The 20,939-nt window shown below is 39.7% G+C and overlaps 1 protein-coding gene across 4 annotated transcripts in view; it reads left to right on the plus strand.

The window, feature by feature from the left end:
- FZD6 (frizzled class receptor 6) overlaps positions 1-20,939 on the plus strand; it is a 41,526-nt gene that overhangs the window by 2,577 nt on the left and 18,010 nt on the right. For 3 of the 4 annotated variants that reach the window (XR_014492000.1, XR_014492001.1, XR_014492002.1), the window contains exons 3-7: positions 5,867-6,063; positions 8,042-9,059; positions 10,096-10,244; positions 13,262-13,705; positions 19,054-19,282. Coding sequence is in view for 1 of the 4 variants with exons in the window: in XM_083358561.1 (XP_083214687.1) it covers positions 5,867-6,063; positions 8,042-9,059; positions 10,096-10,244; positions 13,262-13,705; positions 19,054-19,219 (1,974 nt within the window). In the remaining 3 variants the exon portion in view is untranslated. Of the gene's footprint in view, positions 1-5,866; positions 6,064-8,041; positions 9,060-10,095; positions 10,245-13,261; positions 13,706-19,053; positions 20,834-20,939 lie in introns of those variants that run through there. The other variant, XM_083358561.1, reaches the window with a different exon arrangement.

The following is a 20,939-nucleotide window of genomic DNA, read 5'->3' on the forward strand; positions in this document are numbered from 1 at the left end:
CAGGAAACAGTTTACAGCATCCATTATGTGTGTCAAGTAGTTCATGTGGTGAAAATGTATGAGGGCTTTTCCTATGATGCTTCCTTTTCAGTCTGTTTTTAAATATATTTTCTGATTTTGTCTATCCCTTGACAGGTTGGCCCAGTTCCATTTTCAGTGTTTTTGTTGTGTGAGGAGCAAGAGCTGGCAATTGAGATTTCTAGAGTCGTTTTCAAATATATGGAAAGATAAATAATTGCCTTCATTTGGTTGGTTGGGTACATGAATGGAACAGAGCCTTTATTTCAGGCTCTGCAAATTGTGATCCATTAGACTATTGTAAAATATTCTGTATTTTACTTTTGAAGAGTGTTGGGAAGATACAGTTGTATTTAGGTTGCCAACTGGTATTTTATAATTATGACCATTATGATATTGAAAGATCTGCCATGTTGCTTATTATATTTTAGACACAAGTCAAGGTGTTGATTTAGCCTTAATGGTTTAGAGTCTAGTTGTCTGGGCACTGTCTTGTTATGAGTTAGCTCTGCATATAAAATGATAGTGTTAAGCATCCATTGAGAGAAGCATGATTGTCATCTGGATTAAGCCTTCCCCTCTGGAATGCTTTCATTTCAAAATTGTTAGCTGTTCTTTCAATTTGCTTCTTGGGAAGTATAATTTTTAAAATTATTGACACATCTGTTAATTTTTCCATCTGTAAACACTTCATCTTGTTTTTCTAGAATTACCTTATTTGTGGTATGAGCTAATTTTTCTTATATTTTCTTTTTTTATACAAATGTCAATTCCATGAATCATTAAAAAATCAATTTAAAATAAAATATTTTAATGTTTTAAAAATCCAGTTAACAATTCTTAGCTATCCAGAAATAAGCTTTCACTTGAAATATTTTCAAAAAACAGTTTTTTATGTAACCTCCCTGAACCTATGTTTAAATTTCTGTATTGGCTCCTCAGCTGAGGCATTTTAATCATCAGACTAAAAGCTTCTTGGTTTTTGTAGCAGGTAGCCTCTTATGGGATCTCCTCAGGCCTTCAAACATCTGCCTGCCTAAAAACTAATTGCTATCTATAAAGCTCTAGATGTGAATGTGGTTTTTTTATATTTCTAAACATGCTACTAAAAGAGATTGCAACTATTGATAGTTTCAATATCATGATTAATATCAAGAAAGATGATCTTACAGTTGATCTTTTTTCTGCTATATATGTATTCAAATTTGGTAGAAATATGTCTGATGTATTTAAATCATTAGTAATGACTACTAAATATGTATATTTGCATTTAAGGGAGTATTTTGCAGGAAAAGAGCATGTTGGCAATTGAAGGTGGACACAGTTATATTGCATGCCTTTATTAACAAAGTTATATGAAAATTGTTTCTGTGTAGTTATAGAGAAGTTATATGTACAAATGCACAAAATAAATCGCATTTGAGCACTCACTTTATACCTTGTAAGGTAACTGTGGCAAGCCAACACATGTAGAAATGAAGATGAAAGATAAAGCGTTGAGCATGCTTTTTAAAGCTGCAATTTTAAGTACAATTATACAGGAGTAAGCCCAATTGAATTTGGCAGGACTTGCTTTTAAGGAAGACTTTAATCAGCAAAGTGAGGTGCTCTTAAGGTACCTCTTGGGTCAGTGGCGTAGCGTGGGGGGTGCAGGGGGGGCCGGCCGCACCGGGCGCAACATCTGGGGGGGCGCGCTCACACTCGCAGCTCTCTGCCCCTGCCTGGCTCACTCACTCTCTCTCACTGCAGTGCTGGCTGTGCGAATCCGATCCGAGCCGCCAGGTCGCCGCCCACTGTGGAGGGGGGGTGCCAGGCGTGCGGTGCGGAGAGAGAGCGAGGGACTATCTGGGGGAGGGACAGTGCAGACTTGAGTGCTAAAATCCACGGGTTAGGGGGCGCAAATTACTTGCCTTGCCCCGGGTGCTGACAACCCACGCTACGCCACTGTCTTGGGTTAAGGATTGATGTAGAGCAAAAGTCCATCCCCCACTTCCCAACTTAGATTGCTTTTTACAAGTTGGGGGACGATTTCTAAGAACCAAAATTGGCATTTTACATAGGTCGGGGTGGGGAACTAAATTCAGCGTAGATGTTGAAATAATGCCTATGGGAATTTGGTCGGAGTTGAATGGGAGGAAGTGACAAAAGGACTGTGTCTCCTGAGGGATTGTATGCAGAGCTTGGGAAAGGAACTCACTTGAATAATTGGAAGAGATAGGTCCTGGGAGCTGCTGACTACCCATTATAGAGACTGGCTGACTTCTTCCTGCTATGGAACAGCCTAAGATGGATATAAGCTGGATAGATTCAGGCAGCATTGCCCCGATTGAGTTAACAGAGCTAGCAGGAATTTGCTTGAAGACAAAGAAGTCCTTGTAAATTTATAGTTCATACTTGACTAAAGTAAGAGGGCCAGAAAAAGGAATAAGAAATATAAGCCTCTCTACTGATAGTGGAGAGAAGAAAAAGTGAAAATGAATGGACATAAGTTTGTCATTGTGACATCCAGATTTGTGGTATCTTTATCTTCTTGTGTGAAAACAACCAGGGTTATGTTTACAGCAAATGAAGAAAAACACTCTTGAAGAAAAAGACACAAGATTGGAGCAGCAAGTAACCACATTCAGTTGGTGAGAAATGATGAAGATTTATCTGTTTCAAAGAAAGGAGGCTCTGCAGTTGAGGCACAGTAGAAACAACTCTCCATAAAGAAGACAAATAGAATAGCAAAGCGAGTGGGTGAGAGAAGATATTCTGTAATGCTCAAACTCTTAATAGCTTTCCAACCTTCCCAGATGAAACAGTCTAAGGGTATTTAAGGAAAAAGATGGTGCAGAAAAAGAGATGTTCAGAAAGAATGCAATTGTGATGTATAAGAAGATGAGAACATTTACTTTAGGAGCTATTTGAAACAAGGGTATAGAGGCAGATCCATCAATTCATGAAGCAAGCTATCTTCCAGGAACAAGGAACAAGTGTGTAACAGAACAAGTTCCAAGCGATTCAACTGATGGTTATCCCTTTCTGCTGACACACTTGGGGATAAAATAATACTGCAAAGAATATCTACAAAATATCACCACAGACTTTGAAAATCTTGAAAAAAGATTGGTCTTGGAGGCTCAGATGATTTTCTTTTTGAATAGCTTTTATTAAGGATTATACTAAACAGGTAACATCAACACAGGAACTTCATAAAATATTTTTTAAAAAAAATATTTTAAAAATGCAGGAAAAAGCCTCTGCAAAAAAGAAAAGAATTTTTTTCCTTTCATCCCCAACAAGTATATTCAACATTAATAGCATATCACTGTCTCTTAAAATGCTAATATATCCTTGTTCCACCTTATCCCATTTTCCATAGATCCATCTCTAAATCTTCCGCTCTCCTTATAAATCAGCAAAGATCCAATAAAAGTTACCAGACACAAATTACAACAGTCCATCTTTCATTTAAACAACTTCCAATCCCTCTTAATAACAAAATTACCAGAAACCATTTTACATAATATAAAATGTCATAATACGTTTTCTGTGATCAACTGCTGATGTTTGACTGATGTACAGTTCTATAGGGCTACTTTCAAGGCTGATACATGTCTGGATATCCCCCTATATTTTTTAAAAAACTTTTCCAGTACATTACAAGCTCTGCCATTATTGAAGACAATTGAGGAATCTGATAATATATATCTGAAATATATTTGAAACAATGATCCAGTGGGTCACGGGTTGTTTAATAGGGGTTAAAAACTAATCCATTACACCCCATTCAACATTTCCAGTAACAACTAACCAAGACAACCAGAGGATAGATGGTTTTCTAATCCATTTTTTTGGTCTATGGAAGAGGTTTAAAAAGAAATATATAGATCAATGATTGGCAGTGCAAATGAGACAGATTTGGTTTCTTGCATCATGGTCTGATTTATCTAGCATAAACTGCTAAAATGAGATGAATTGTACTTTGCAAAAAACTGGTAAAAACGTGTAAGATTCTTTAGGCAAGCTTTAATGTGAATCATGCGGAAAGTAGAAATGAATCTTTTAAACTAGGTTTTGCAAATCTTCAGGCCATAGAACCTGTTAATCTTTAAAAAAAAAGCTGAACAGTTACAACCTCTATTATCTTGGCAATAATGTATGGAAAAATCAATGAAATTATGTATATGTTAATGTAGAAGGGAAAATAGATTTAATAGATATAATGGAGACTATCATGACTGATAGATAACTCTTCATTTGAAGAATACTTTTTGTTTCAGTTGGAGTCAGTTTGATGTAATGGTTAAGGCACCAGGCTAGAAAGAGAGTTCTAGTCTCACATTAGGCACAAAGCCAATTAAATGATTTGGTCAATCACTCTTCAATTCTAGGAAGGAGGTGATGGTAAACAATGACTGAAGTCTTAGATGGGACTTGATCAGGCAGTCTCTAGTGGTCAAAAACACTTGAAGGCACATGTGTGCATGCACACACACACACACACACACACACACACACACAAGAACAGAAGCAACTGAAGGAAAAGAGGGAGGCAATTATACCATATGTGCAAAAGACTTTTGGAAAAACAAATGCTTCTGTTTCTATCCTTAACATAGCAAGAGTGAATTTGAGTTAAGGAAGACCACTGTGGGAAGGCACCTTATTTATCATTATTGCAAAACCTCCTGAACATTTTAATGTACATTTAAATTATTGTATTGCAGCTTCCCCAATAATTGATGATATGTCTGTGCACCTGTGCTTTTTCCCTGCATTGCTAATATATTTTTAATTTTTTTATATATTTGACATGAATATGATAGTTATATATTTTTTTTTAATTTATTATAGCTATTAATATATTTTGTGCATAGTATGGCATAATTTGTGTATCCTGTCTTAGACCATTTTCAGTCTTTTTTCCTCAAACTGGTATTTGTTTTCCTTCACTTTTGTGTTTTGGTGTTTTCCAGGAAGTGTGGTTTATTGTACAATAGAATATTTTCATTTGGCCCATACAATGGATATCTCAAATAAAGGAAAATGCTATTGACTTGTACATTTTCTGGATGGCTATTGGACACAATGAACAAAATAACATTAGTTAGATAAACATTAGTTAGATAAACATCTATCTTGATGCTTTAGAAAATTTCTCCTGCCACAACCAGGAGAAAGAGGTGAAACCTATGGCATTGAAACTATGGAGGCTTAATTACATGTTCAGTGTGATTATACAAGAGAAATGACTTCAAATATACAGCTTATAAGCTTTGCCATAGAAACTTGGACTATAATTAATGGCAGCAATTAATATGCCTCGTCTACAAGTGCAGGTGTATATGAAAACATCTGCCTGCTCTTTCTTGCTCTCAATCACCCATGGCATTTAATGGATGGACTCAATCTTTGTGTACAATCTCTGTGTTAAAAGGTGAGGAGATTAATACATCACCTTACCCCTGCAGCATATTTTCAACCTCTCATTGTGCTCTTCCCCCCCATAGAATTTTAACTTTGGTTCATAGTAAAATCTGTTTCCTACACTTCAATTTTTACTAGAAATTTTAGTGAAATCATGTTGCTGGAATATTTCTCTTGTCAGAACTGAAGTTTCAGAGTTTCAATTGAGAGCTGAAAACCCATTCTATAAGGCTTTTTACAAAAGCAAGTTGACAGGAATTTTGAGGGTCAGCCTTACTAAAATGTTATATAGTTTGGAAGTTATTTTTTAATGGAATGTAACAAGCTGGTAGTCTTTCAGAAAACGAAAGGAGAAAAGGATTAAAGTCACTGTTGCTTTGATTTATTCTGAATTTTCTTTGTATGTTAATCCACATCTTATTTTCCTTTCCCAAAGCTCTTTCTTCCTCTTCTGAACCTTCAGTGCTCTCCGGACGTCCATGCATTTCTCTGCAAAGCCTTTGTGCCTGCTTGCTTTGAACAAACACGTGTTGTTCAACCTTGCCGGAGCCTTTGTGTAAGAGTATATGAGGACTGTAAAAAGATGATAGACATGTTTGAAATTGGATGGCCTAAGGAACTTCAATGTAGCAGGTACGGTGCTTTTCATATTTTTTCTCTTATTTCTAATTTTTGAATTTATGCTCTATGGCATTCTCATGCTTCAGCAGTATACAAGAGGTGAAAAAGAAAAAATAAATAAAACAGCCATAGTAGAATTCAAACACAAACAACATAAAAAAAGAATATTTAAATATTCTTAAATATTTAAATATAAAAAATTAACCACTATTTCTACTAGAATTGACAGGTCTTAGGTCCAGCTAAATATTTCTTCATATTGCAGATACAATACATGGCTCTCCAGTTTTGCGCCCAGTTGAAACTATGCATCGAATAATTGCTCCATGATGAATATCCATTTATATGATATTTGATACCCCACACTGTCTCCATATTCCCTCATTTTTGGGGAAAGAACAATTTTATGGATTGGGTACCTGTATGCCTGAACATTAAATTAACATTCAGCTTTCTTCCCAAAACTCTTGTCCCTGAACAACCTTCCTCTTTCAAGGAATTAGATTAGATCTCAACACATAGTGAAAACATGTTTAATCCTATACTAAGAAGTAGAAATTTTTAGTTTTTGCAAGTCCTGACACTTACTCTTTTGCTTGGATGTTGTGATTTTTTGATATAATTGACCTTTGTTTAATTCATTTTGTTGCTAGGTTATCTTATACTTCATATTTCGTTGTTATCTAAAAGTATTATTTTATGCTGAGGTTAAAATGCAACTCAGGTCCATTTAAACATCTTAACTACAGTATCTGAACTGTGATGATTGGGAATCTTGAGAATTGTAGTTTAGCACATTTCCTCCCATTCTAGATTTTTCTATTAACTGGGTGTTTGGCTTCATTGGCTTCAGTTTTTTTTCCTCTTTAAGAAATTCTGTAGATTTTATAGACAGTTGAGGGGGATTTGCAACCATTAGTATGAAAATTAATTAGTGAATTGAAATTTCTACAGGATAGAAGTAGGGCTTGCTGGCATGTGGATCGATTTTATATTTCCATTGCAGATATAGCAGTTCAGTTGAGACTATTTAGAAACCAATTGTTAGGAATTATGAAGAGCTCTTGTTCCTTACCCTATAGGATGAAAGTGTTAGGCTTGGGGCCATTTTTGGTTCCTGTTTTTATTTATAACAATTGATGACTTAGACTGGGCACTTTTCTTAACTAAAGATTCAGTCTTAGCCAGTGCTTTTTTTGTAAAAGAAAAAGGTGCCGGAACTCACACGTGTCATACAACCTGCCTTGCCTACCCTACAAGGTTCCATCCAAAAAAGGTGCCAGAACTCCGTTCTGAGCGTTCTATGGCAAGAAAAGCCCTGGTCTTAGCTATTTGGGCTTGGAAAACCTTGTAGCAATTCTCCACTTGGAGCTACTCTAAAGAATATGAATTCTTCAGCTAGTGTAGAGCGCTCTAAATAACTTCTTAAGGGACCCTGGGAAGTTACTTTTTATGCTCAGGAATTGTTAACATTTCTCTATATTAGCCCTAATCCTTTTAAAAAGCCTTAAGCAGTCTGTAAAGTGGGGAAGTTACTCTTGGAGCTCTGAATTGACTTTTAGCAACTTCTGTATTTGATGCACAAGAGGCAGATTATTGCTTCAGTGCACCTGAGATTGTGTTCCCTCATGGTGACTTTTTGTGGATTGTTGCCTATTAATTTTGTTTTCCTTCTGTTTAAATTGTGTGTGTGTGTGTGTGTGTGTGTGTGTGTGTATATATATATATATATATATATATATATATATATATATATATAGAGAGAGAGAGAGAGAGAGAGAGAGAGAGAGAGAGAGATTACATTTTTCTATAAACTAGCTTGCTTTCCTCTACCTAAAATATTAAGTAAAAATGCTTACAAACATATATCTCATGTTTTGAGAAGTGTTGTGTGTGTGCGTTTAGAGTAACAAGCAAATGGAACCCTGCATACCTTACGGCCAGTTTTCTATAGTATCATAACCAATTTCCCCCTCTCTTGACTTTCTAGATTGGAAGACTGTGATGAAACTGCTGCTATCACTGCTTCTTTTACTACAAGAGCCCAGGACACATGGAAGATCTCAGGGCAGCCCAAAAGGGACTATGGATTTTGGTGTCCACGTCATTTGCAGACATCCGGTGGACAAGGCTATATGTTTTTAGGCATTGAGCAGTGTGCACCCCCTTGCCCCAACATGTACTTCAATAATCATGAGCTAGAAGTTGCCAAAAGCTTTATTGGCATTGTTTCAATTTTTTGCCTTTGCGCCACTTTGTTTACGTTCCTAACATTTTTGATAGATGTTAAAAGGTTTAGGTATCCAGAGAGGCCAATTATTTACTATTCTGTTTGTTACAGTATAGTGTCTCTTGTTTACTTCCTCGGATTTGTCCTAGGAAACAAAACAGCCTGTAATAAGAGTGATGAAAAACTACATCTTGGTGAAACAGTCGTTCTTGGTTCTCAGAACAAAGGTTGCACCCTTGTCTTCATGGCTCTGTATTTTTTCACAATGGCCGGAACTGTCTGGTGGGTGATCCTCACAGTCACTTGGTTCCTTGCTGCTGGACGAAAATGGAGCTGTGAAGCTATTGAACAAAAAGCCATGTGGTTCCATGCAGTTGCCTGGGGCATGCCGGGATTTCTCACGGTGATGCTCCTTGCCATGAACAAAGTGGAAGGTGACAACATTAGTGGCGTCTGTTTTGTTGGCCTCTATGACTTAGCTACGTCTCGATATTTTGTTCTCCTGCCTTTGTGCATGTGTGTCTTTGTCGGTTTATCTCTCCTTTTAGCGGGTATAATTTCTCTAAATCATGTGCGCCAAGTCATACAGAATGACGGCAGGAATCAAGAAAAGTTGAAAAAATTCATGATTCGAATTGGTGTCTTCAGCGGCTTATACCTTGTACCTCTAGCGATACTCTTGGGCTGTTACATCTATGAGCAGGTGTATAGGAAGATCTGGGAAACCACTTGGGTTTATGACCACTGTGATCAATTCCATATACCCTGTCCTTACCAGGTAAGGTTGAAATATTAGCACAATTAATGCTTGAATAATAAAGAATAGTGTATCTGGTTTGGGGGTTGGGTTGTATGTTTTGATGCATTAATTAGTCTATAGGCAAGGAAAGCACTGTTTTGAAAGAATGTTTGGTGCTACCAGTACTTTTAGGAGAACTGCAAAGTTTCTGTAACTCTTAATTATACAGGGTTATATAATTTATTCTGTGAGGACCAAATTCATTGAATATTTGTCATGAAGTGCAAAGAATCCTTCAGAAAAAGTTAATGGTTTCATAATTGTAACTCTTTAAATTGAAGATGGTAGAAGAAAGACTATATTACTCATTTGAAATACAACATTTCTTACTGGAGCATAATCATGTAGGTTTCAGATCTGATGTCTTCCTGTTTCAGAAGATAATGACTCTGAGAACAATATATTTTTTAGAATTGTTATGTAAATAGCAGTGTTTTCATAGGATAGCTAACAATATCTTCAGCACTGAATGCGTACATATATATTCTCAAACATTCAAGAATTGAGTGATATTTAAAATTGGGAAAACCAATAATTTGCATAGTGAGCATCTTAATTAAATAGACATTTGAGGTTCACATGTACCCCTCTCCCATAAAGTCAAATTTTTATCTATTTAGAAACAAATAAGCAAGGTAAGTAACTGCAAGTTAAATATCTTCGATATCATTTGAATGTGTCATTTCAGTATTATAAAACTTTGAAGTACTCAAGAAGTTTAATTTTTTCCCTATAAGATATCTCAGGTTTTATGTTCTATGAAATTACAAAGACTGCTAGGGTAGTTAACTTCTAATCTCTAATACACAAAAAGAACCCTTCCCCCTAAAATTTCATCTTTCTTTTGCACTATTATAATTTCTAGAGATTCCAGTTGTAAGTGTGTAGAGTAGGGAGTTTTTAGCCTTTCCATTATAAATCAGAAATGCCTATTTTTCATTTTGTCCTCTGAAATGTCATACAGGAAAACCATTTTTCCCCATTGTATTTTCAGTAAATGCTTATTGTTTTCCAGGTCAAAACATTAGCTAGACCGGAAATAACTTTGTTTCTAATGAAGTACCTGATGACTTTAATTGTTGGCATCTCTCCAGTCTTCTGGATAGGAAGTAAAAAAACCTGTTCAGAATGGGCAAGTTTCTTCAACAGAAATCGCAAAAGAGAGTAAGATGGGATTTTTGTATTTTGTAGTTTTTAGTTATAAATAAAATGCCTTAGTACTAGATGATAATGAATATTTTAAAATAAGTATGTGTCTTAGAATGCTTTGTGACCTTGTTGTTGGAATGCAGGGAAAATAGACTACATATAAAGCGCTTTAGGGTTATGAATACTGTGACCTAGAGAAAACACTATTTTATTTTACTAAAAATTTGTAAATAAGACATATGAGCACTTTTAGATATTGAGTGAGAAAGTGTACCAATTTTATGAACAGTCCAAGTTCACATGAGCTAAATAAGCCAGTAACATTTTTAGCTTATTGTGTTGTAAAGTCCAGTCCCATAAGCTTAATACATTAATTGTGCTTTGAGAGAGAGAGAGAGAGAGAGAGAGAGAGAGAGAGAGAGAGAGAGAGAGAGAGAGAGAGAATATCTTGTGTGAGAGAGAATCTTGAGAGAGAGAGAGAGAGAGAGAATCTTGCAGTGTAATTCTCCCAACATCTCCTTTATAGCAAAGAAAGGCAAAGTCCCTTCTGAGCCTCTTGCTATGCCCACTGTTCAGTTGCTGGCTATGCTGACTATTATCTGACCGTTCCTCAACCTGTCTTATTGACGGTCACACAGTATCAGAAGAAGGTAGATCATGAAACATAATGTAATGATAAGCTGGATGGGTACTTTATAGAGTTAACTAAGCAAAAGGAAAAGACAAAGGATGTGTGATCGGTAGAGCAACATTTCCTAGTATGGTGAGACTCGGGCTACTACCGAGGCTACTTCTCAGGCAGGACATGCACTTTACAAGCTCCATTGATTTTAACAAGATAAGTGTTTATAACTCCCTAGTTTTTCCTACCTGATTTCCTTCAGGTGTAATCTGCCAGAGTTGCCTCGTGGTGAGATAGGTGGCAAACAAATTTAATAAATAAATATACTATTAGACTAGTGGCCAATGGACAGGGATGATGGGTCCTAACAACATTTTATGGGGGGGAGGGAGCGCGGCAACATACACTCCACCATTTAGCTAGATAATGGAATCATAAAGTTAAAAGGCCCATTTATGCCATCAAGTCCAATCCACTACTTTGTGTAAAAATCTAATTTAAAGCATTCAGGACAGATGACTACAATAACGCTTGAATACATCCAGTGAAGGAGATCTCATCACCATTGTTGGTAATTTCTTCAGCTTTTAACTGTTCTCACTGATATGAGATTATTCCTAATAAGCAGTCTTGCTTCCCAACTTTGTTTTCCAACCTCTAAGTTGATAAAAAGAAAAACAAAAAAAACAGGTCTTAAACTTCTTCATGACATACCTTTGGGTGCAGATAGTCCTCGACATACAATTGGAGCCTGCCTGTTGTGGTCATAAATCATAAAAGTCATAAAGCAGGTCACCCACATGATCTGATTTTTTGTTTTTTTGCATTGGACATTAAGTGAATTGATTGGAACCTTGACATTGGCGATTGTAAAGCAAACCTGTTTGCTGTGGACTGATTTTGCTAAAAAAAATGCCTGTTTTCAGCAAAAAAACGTAAAATAAGGTCATGTGACTAGGTCACTGCAAATGGCTGTAAATCTGGGCCAGTTTAGCACCCAACGTGGTCATGTGACTGTGGGCAGGGACGGCTGTTGGAACTTTGGAAAAAAAAGGGAAGGAAGGAAGGAAGGGAGCTAAGCAACCAGTCATAAAGAACTATCTGTACTTGAAAAGTGCTATCCTATCCTTTCTTTTCTCAAGCATTCTTTTAATCTCTCAGTTCTTTCCATCTCTTCAGTTAGAGTTAATGTTGTGATTATCCTCATTGTTTTCTGGTGTTCCACCCCTTCATTTAGCTGCTAGTATCTTTATTTTCCTCTTCATTTAATTTTGATTTGGAAAAAGTCCCCAGAGAAAGAGAGTATACCTTTGCATTTAACAGCTTCTTCCATTATCTGCCAACTCCCATAGACAAGAAGTTCTTCCTGGTGTCTAGCCTGAACCTGCTTCCTTGGAGTTTTAATTTGCAGGTTCTGGTCCTGCCCTGTGGGGCAGTAGCAAAAACATCCACTCCCTGTTCTGTATGATAGTCCTTTAGATATTTGAAGACTGTTGTCATATTTCTTCTCAGTCTTCTATAGACTAGACATAACCAGATCTTTAATGATTCCTCATAGACTTTAGTGTCCAGACCTTAAACCATGTCTGTAGTCTTTCTCTAACTAACTCAAATTTGTCAATATCTTTTTGAATAAAGGTAAAGGTAAAGGTTCCCCCGCACACGCATGTTAGTTGTTTCCGACTCTAGGGGCCGGTGCTCATCTCCGTTTCAAAGCTGAAGAGCCAGCGTTTGTCCGAGGACGTCTCCGTGGTCATGTGGGCGGCATGACTAGACGCCAAATGTGCATGGAACGCTGTAGTAGTCCCTATTTTTCTACTTGCATTTTTACGTGCTTTCGAACTGCTAGGTTGGCAGAAGCTGGGATGAGTAACAGGTGCTCACTCTGTTACACGGCACTCGGGATTCGACCCGTCAAACTGCTGACCTTCTGATCGACAAGCTCAGCGTCCTAACCCACTGAGCCACCGCGTCCCTTCTTTTTGAATAGTGATTCCCAAAAGTGGACACTGTAGTCCAAAGGGGTCTGACCAGGGCAGAATAGAAAAAAATTACTTCCTGTGCCTTGGAACCTATGCTCCAGTTAATGAATTTTCCATAGTACTTCTTTTTAACAGCTTGATCACACAGTTGGCATTGGTTGATAGATCCTTTTGACACTGTCAAGGCTGATCTCCCTCATTTTATACTTACACCTTATATTTCTTCTCCCCGGATGCAGATTTTATATTTCTTCCTTTCATGTTCATTGTGAACATTAAATTGTCTAGGTATTTTGTAATTCTCTTTTTTATTTACAGTATTAGCTACTTTTTCCAATTTTATGCCAGCTAAATTATAATTACTTATATCTAAATAATTATAGAAAAAAGTGGTAATTAGCATTTTTTCTGTCTTTTTCCCTGATTAGTCCAATCAGTGAAAGCCGGAGAGTGTTGCAAGAATCATGTGAATTTTTCTTAAAACACAACTCTAAAGCAAAGCATAAAAAGAAACACTACAAATCCAGTTCTCACAAACTGAAAGTGATTTCAAAATCAATGGGGACTAGCACGGGTGCTACAAGCAATCATGGGACTTCTGCAGTGGCCATTGCTAACCATGATTACTTAAGCCATGAAGTTTTAACTGAGATCAAAAGTTGTCTGGAAGCATCTGAGAGAGAGTTGGAAGCAGATGTAGTACGTAGTCAGAGAGTGGAGGAAGAAGAGTTTCCTCATAGTGAACAAAGCATGTTACAAGTGCAATCCACCCCTAAAGTGCCTGTGGAACATCAAGAACAAGAGAGCAAAGCAGACAACAAGCAAGATATTGCCAGCTTATCTGAAAGCATGAAGAGAGTAGCTGATGAAAGGTAAGAAGGTTTTTGCTTTAGTTCATACCAACTACCACATGTTCTTGTTACTAACTTGAAAAGTAGCAAAAATGCAGATAAATATATTTCATGAAAATACATCTGTGCTAGGCACAGACATTAAAACAAAGGACAGGCATCCATACACTTTGGCACAAAACATAAAATGTTAGATGCAGTGATTCAGATAGTAAATATTTATATGGCCAAAAGACCCAAATAATAGTTTAGGTTGCTTGCCGTTAAAGACAATGGCAGGGCAATTTGGTCAGACACAATAAAATGAATTATTTATAAAAAGTTTTATTTGGGATCATTTCCCAAAAGTGTTTATAGGAGAGAAAAGGACATAAATGTGCCATGTATTAGGAAACAGGCAGCAGAATAGCCGTAAAAGTTAGTGTGGGATTTTTATAATATGTGCTTAAAGTATTGTGGAAGGTAGACCAAAACTAACGCAAGAACAGTTGAATGAATAAAAATACAAAACTGAAACAGACAAATCCACCCTTCTCCAGCAACCAATTTTAGAGTTTGGAGCTACAGTGTAATGTTTCAGATAGGAATGACCACTGTGAATGAAAAGTGTATTGATTCAGAGGCCTAGTTAAATAAATCACTAGAGCAGAGACTCTAATATGAATGTGAGAATGGTTTAACCGTCTGAGGTCCCTAGGTTAGTTACTCATTTGTAAAAATTAATCTTCCACAGTGAGGCTACATAGGATATGAGTACTATAATGTATTGATGAGTCACCACGTGCGGGTAGGTGGCAATATAATTTTTTTAAATAACTAAATTATATATGGTTCTATTTTAACAGCTAGCTTGTTGTCCCTGAGATTTTCTAATCACATTATAGCAAAACGTATTTCTAGTAAACATAACCATGGGGTTTCTGGTCTTAAATATTTATCAGATATCTGGAAATTAGGAGGCTGTGCCATAATAATACGTATCTATTTGATTACTGAGGCTGCAACTCTGTATCTGATTACAGGTAGTCGTCGACTTAAAATCATTTGTTTTAGTGACTGTTCGAAGTTTCAACAGCACTAAAAAAGTGACCTATGACTGTTTTCACAAATACAATCATTGTAGCATCCCCATGGTCACGTGATCAAAATTTAGACACTTGGCAACTGGTATGTATTTATGATGGTTGCAGTGTTCCGGGTCATGTGATCACCTTTTGCGACCTTCTGACAAGCAAAGTCAATGGGGAAGCCAGATTCATTTAACAACTGTATTACTAACTTACAACTGCAGCGATTCACTTAACAACTGTGGCAAGAAAGATTGTAAAAATGGGGCAAACCTCGCTTAAAAACTTTGTTGCAAGGCAACAACATTTTGGGGCTCAATTATGGTCATAAGTCAAGGACTACTGTAATTGGATTTCTCTTTGAGTTTGAAGAAAGGCCTCCAAATTCATAGGAGAGTTCTAATGTCAGAATTTTTCTTCTGGTTCTTGGCTGTTTCAAGCTTTGGAAATTCCAAAATGGAAAATGCTTACAAAAGAACATTTTTAGGGCAACCGTGCTGCTTGATATGAGGATTCATATTTCCAAAATCCCATCCATCCCTGCCAGAGACTGGGAAGAAGCTGATATTTTCGAAAACGTTTACGTTTACGTTTTATTTAATTTATATACCGCCCTTCTCCCTGGGGACCCAGGGCGGTTCACAGGGCATATAGATAAAAATACAATACTATACAAAAGTTAAAACAAAGATTAAATCAGTGCCCAATTAAAAAACAATAATGCAATCTAAAATGACAATTTAAAACCCAGCTCCCCCATCAGGCCAGACCAGCCAATTCAAACAAATGGGTCTTCAGACCACGACGGAAAGTTCGGAGGTCCGATGCCGTCCGGAGCTCCACCGGCAGTTGGTTCCACAAAGCCGGGGCACCCACAGAGAAGGCTCTCCCCCTGGGGGCCGCCAGTCGGCATTCCCTGACCGGAGGCACCCTGAGGAGGCCCTCTCTGTGGGAACGCACAGGGCGGAGGGGAGTTGAAGCCGGCAGCAGGTGGTCCCCGAGGTACCCCGGACCCATGCCATGTAGGGACTTAAAGATCATAACCAAGACCTTGAACCTCACCCGGAAGACAACTGGTAACCAATGCAGCTCGCGGAGCAAAGGTGTAACATGGGAGTACCGGGAAACTCCCAAGACAACTCTCGCGGCCGCATTCTGTACCAGTTGGAGCCTCCGAGTGGTCTTCAAGGGAAGCCCCATGTAGAGAGCATTACAGTAGTCAAGGCGAGAGGTCACGAGCGCATGAGTGACCGTGCACAGGGCATCCCGGTCCAGATAGGGCCGCAACTGGCGCACCAGGCGAACCTGGGCAAAAGCCCCCCTAGTCACGGCCACTACATGATCTTCTAGGGTAAGCCGTGAATCTAGGAGGACTCCCAAGTTGCGAGCCCTGTCCACGGGGGGTAAGAGCTCACCCCCCATAGAAAGAGATGGAACATTTTGAATGTCCCGGGATGCCGGAATGCACAGCCACTCAGTCTTGTCAGGGTTGAGCTGAAGTCTGTTCCTCCCCATCCAGACCCGAACCGCCTCCAGGCAACGGGACATCACAGCGAGGGCATCACTGGGGTGGTTTGGGGTCGAAAAGAAAAGTTGGGTATCATCGGCATATTGATGATACCCAACTCCAAAACCACGAATGATCTCACCCAGCGGTTTCATGTAGATGTTGAACAGGAGAGGCGAGAGAACCGACCCCTGAGGAACTCCACAAACGAGAGACCTAGGGGCCGATCTCTGCCCCCCTGCCAACACCGACTGCGAACGTCCCAGGAGATAGGAGGAGAACCACCGAAGAACCGTGCCTCCCACTCCCAATCCCCTGAGACGCCGCAGCAAGATACCATGGTCGATGGTATCGAAAGCCGCCGAGAGGTCTAATAGGACTAGGACAGAGGAATATCCCCTGTCCCGAGCCCTCCAGAGATCATTCACCAGAGCGACCAATGCCGTCTCCGTGCTGTACCCGGGCCTGAAACCCGATTGGTAGGGGTCCAGATAATCCGCTTCATCCAGGACCAGAGGGAGCTGATGCGCCACCACACTCTCAACAACCTTCGCAAGAAAGCGAAAGTTGGAGACTGGACGAAAGTTGTTCAATACAGCTGGGTCCAAGGCAGGCTTCTTGAGGAGAGGTCTCACCACCGCCTCCTTCAAGACGGTGGGGAAATAACCCTCACTCAAAGAAGCAGATATAACCGCCTGGAGCCAGCCTCGTGTCCTCTCCCTAGCTGCATAAACCAGCCAGGAAGGGCACGGATCCAACAAACATGTGGAGGAGCTCAGCCTCCCCATAATCCTGTCCACTTCATCAGGGGTCACAGAATCAAACTCTTCCCAGATAACATTGACAAGACCGTCCGTGTCCTGATCGCCTGACTCTGCCCAGCTGGAGTCCAAACCGGTCCGAATCCGAGCGATTTTATCCGACAGATGTTGACTAAATTCCTCAGCACGACCCTGCAAGGGATCCTCCCTCACCTCCTGATTAAGAAGTGAGCGAGTCACCCTAAACAGGGCGGCCGGGCGATTATCTGCGGACGCAATGAGGGTAGAGAAGTAATTACACCTCGCCACCCTCATCGCTGCGAGATAAGACCTAATATAGGTTCTTAACCGCAACCGGTCGGGTTCGGATCGGCTCGACCTCCAACAGCTCTCTAGGCCCCGTTTCCGACGCTTCATCTCCCGGAGCTCCGCGGAGAACCATGGAGCTCGCTGGGATCTGCGCCGGGTCAGGGGCCGCAAGGGTACAACCCGGTCAAGTGCCTCAGTGGCTGCCCTTTCCCAGGTTTCCACTAAGGCATCCGCCGAGCTGTGAGCAATGGAGGCAGGTGGGGACCCCAGCGCCGCTTGGAATCTATCAGGATCCATTAAGCGTCTGGGGCGGTACCATCTAATTGGTTCCGTATCCCCACGGCGGGGGGTGGCAAAACGGAAGACCATCCGCAGGAGATGATGATCGGTCCATGACAGGGGCATAATAAATGGAGAGCCCCCACCAAGATCATCCAACCACCGTCTAGATAAAAAAATCAGGTCAAGAGTGTGGCCTCCCTCATGAGTTGGTTCAGAAATTACTTGCGTCAGGTCCATGGCCGTCATGGAAGCCATGAACTCCCGAGCTAGCTCAGATGAGCCTCCCAGGGATGGTAGGTTGAAGTCTCCCAAAACTATAAGTTTGGGAAACTCAACCACCAACCCTGAGAGGATATCAAGCAGCTCGGGCAGGGCTGCCGCTGTACGACTAGGCGAAATGTACGTCAGCAGCAAACCCAACTGCGCCCCAGAACCAAATCTCACAAAGAGAGACTCACACCCGACTATCTGAGAAACGGTGGTCTCCCGCGGACATAAGGTCTCCCTAATAATAACCGCCACTCCCCCACCCCTACCTTGAGCTCTTGGCCGGTGCAGCACCCGGAAGCCTGGTGGGCAGAGGTCAACCAAAGGGACCCCACCCTCTGGGCCCAACCAGGTCTCCGTGATGCAGGCCAGGTCCGCATGCTCACCCTCAACTAAATCCCTAACGAGGGGAGCTTTGTTAACCACGGACCTGGCATTCAGATACACCAGCCGGAGCTCAGGAGGCTGCACATCCTCGCTCCCGGAACCTCGGGGAAGAAGCAGAGGGTCGGAGCGCCTCACCGCTTGCAAGTAGCGGAGATGGCCCTCCCGGTAGCGATACGGCCCCCTGTCTATCCGCCTGCTGCCATTCCCCGTCGTGGGAATTGGTAATCCCACGACCCGCTCGTGAGCTCCGGAGACAGCGACACCCCGTTCTCCCGCCGCACGGTCAGACCCAAGTCCGGCCTGAACCATGGTTGATTGGCCACCCCCCAAGGCCAGACAACCCTTATCACCCACCCCCCTCCCTAACCCTATAAAAAATCTAGATAAAAAAATGATCAGAGGCCTTCTGTTAACTTTATATTGACGGCCCCTTATCAGAAAGTGCTCGACCTACTTTTCCTGCACTGTCCTAATAGTTATCACCAGGGCTCTGGATTCATTGGAGAAGTAGAATTGGCAATTATGACTCTAAAGTCTACTTCATTCATTTTGAGCAGTGGTATATGCCCCATCTGAAGAGTAGAGATGGTTTCCTTCTCTGTTGCACAAAATCTTTATATGAAAATACGGAGTTTGTGCATCATACATACAAAGCATGTGACCTGTATATATTACGCATTACATCCCACACTGTTTAAAAGGTGTTTATTTTTATATTTGTTCATTTCACTGCTTGATTTTTATATTATGTGTCTCAGTGTAGAATGTGTCTTTTTGTGTATGTCATAGGACAACTCCTGAAAATGACATTACTGAAACTCTTCCACTCCAACTTGGTCATTCACATCTCAGTGTTTCCCAGCTTGGCAGTACTAAAGAGTCAGGATTGCTGTTGGCCCAATCATCTTCAGATTCAAGGAAAGCTCACGAGTCTGGTCATAGCTCAAATGGTTGAAGAGATGAAAAAATATCAGTTGGTCCACGCTGGCTTGGAATTCTCACCCTTGAGCAGCACCAGGTTAGGAAAAATTGTGTTTCATGAATAATTTAGGGTCAAGAACAACTCCATTCTTTGTTAATATTAGACATGAGGCATGCATTGTGCCTTGTAAATAAGCACACACTCATTGCACCAAGAAAAAATAAAAATAATATTGTAAAGAGACACTGCGCACTTATTCCTTCTGTGGAATCTGTTACCAAAATTTTAAAAAAGGGCAATTGTGTAATTTTCTTTATGTCAAACTGTGGTGAAATAATAAAGGGAAAGATTTTATATACTGAAGAATATTGAAGAAAACTTAATTGCCTTAAGATCTTTTAGTAGTGCTATTTATGCTTTAAAACTGAGTGTGAACTGCTGACCTTTCAGATGTTGTAATCCATCTCCATAAATCTCAACTCCAATTTCCAATGGTTAAGGATGATGCAACTCATAATGCAAGAGCATCTTTTAATCCAGCTGTTCTTCGTTTTAGGGATTAAACTAACATGAATTGCTATGTCATACAATAATAAATTATACAGAGTTGTAGGAGGCGAACTACTGGATGCATCTAACAGAATAAAAGGGCATCCCTACGATCACTGAAAAAAGTTCAGGTAACTGCAGCGACTTTTGTCAGTCAAAGCTAGAGCCGAGTCTGCTCTCTTCCTCTCATCAACTGTCTCTGGCCTTTTAGTCTTGGACTTTTCTTACTATCTCATTGGGCAAGGTCATGCCTTGTATAGGTAGTTCTTCAACTTATGAACACAACTGAGCCCAAAATTTCTGTTGCTAAGCAAGACAGTTGTTTAGTGACTTTTGCCCCATTTTATGACCTTTCTTGCCACAGGTGTTAAGTGAATCACTGCAGTTGTTAGTAACATGGTTGTCAAGTGAATCTGGCTTCTCCATTGACTGAGTTCTGACTCCATTGTCAGAAGATTGCAAAAGGTGATCACAACACCCTAGGACACTGCAATCCTCATAAATATATGGCAGTTCCCAAGCATCCAAAATTTTGATCATGTGACCACAGGGATGCTGCAACGATTGTAAGTGTGAAAAACGGTCATAACTCGACTTTTTTCAGTGCCATTGTAACTTTGAACAATCACTAAACGAGTGGTTGTAAATTCAAGGATTAAATCCTAAAATTCCTGCAGATTAAATCATCAGATTTAAGAGTATTAAGGCTGGATGAACAAAACATTTTAAACTTGAAACGTTCCCTTTTTTGAGTTCCAGTTCCAAACAGGTTTAATATTTGAAATGTTTCCAGATTGGTCAAAAATTGAGTTTCACACTCAAAATATTTCGCGCTCCTCTGCTGGAGAACCTGTTTCCTCCACATCAAACTTTTGATATGTTTGTATTAAAGTCTTATGGAGAAAAAGTCTTGCTGGCAGCTTAGAAAGGAAAGATTGAGAATGCTCAAGATAAGCACAGACACTTCAGTTCTATTGGGCTTTTCTATGAATCAATTACTATTTTACAATCCTCAGCTTGCAGATTTGAGCCACTGGTAATATATTATAGTAGGTTATACACTGAAATGGGAAGGGAAATTGGAATCAAAAGTAATTTAAATCAACTACTTTTTAATAGCATTAGAATGTAATGTCTATCTTCTATGTTATAGAAGACAATATATATATATATATATATATATATATATATATATATATATATA

The sequence above is a fragment of the Vipera ursinii genome (assembly GCF_947247035.1).
Source record: "Vipera ursinii genome assembly, chromosome: 3".
NCBI classification, from domain to species: domain Eukaryota; kingdom Metazoa; phylum Chordata; class Lepidosauria; order Squamata; family Viperidae; genus Vipera; species Vipera ursinii.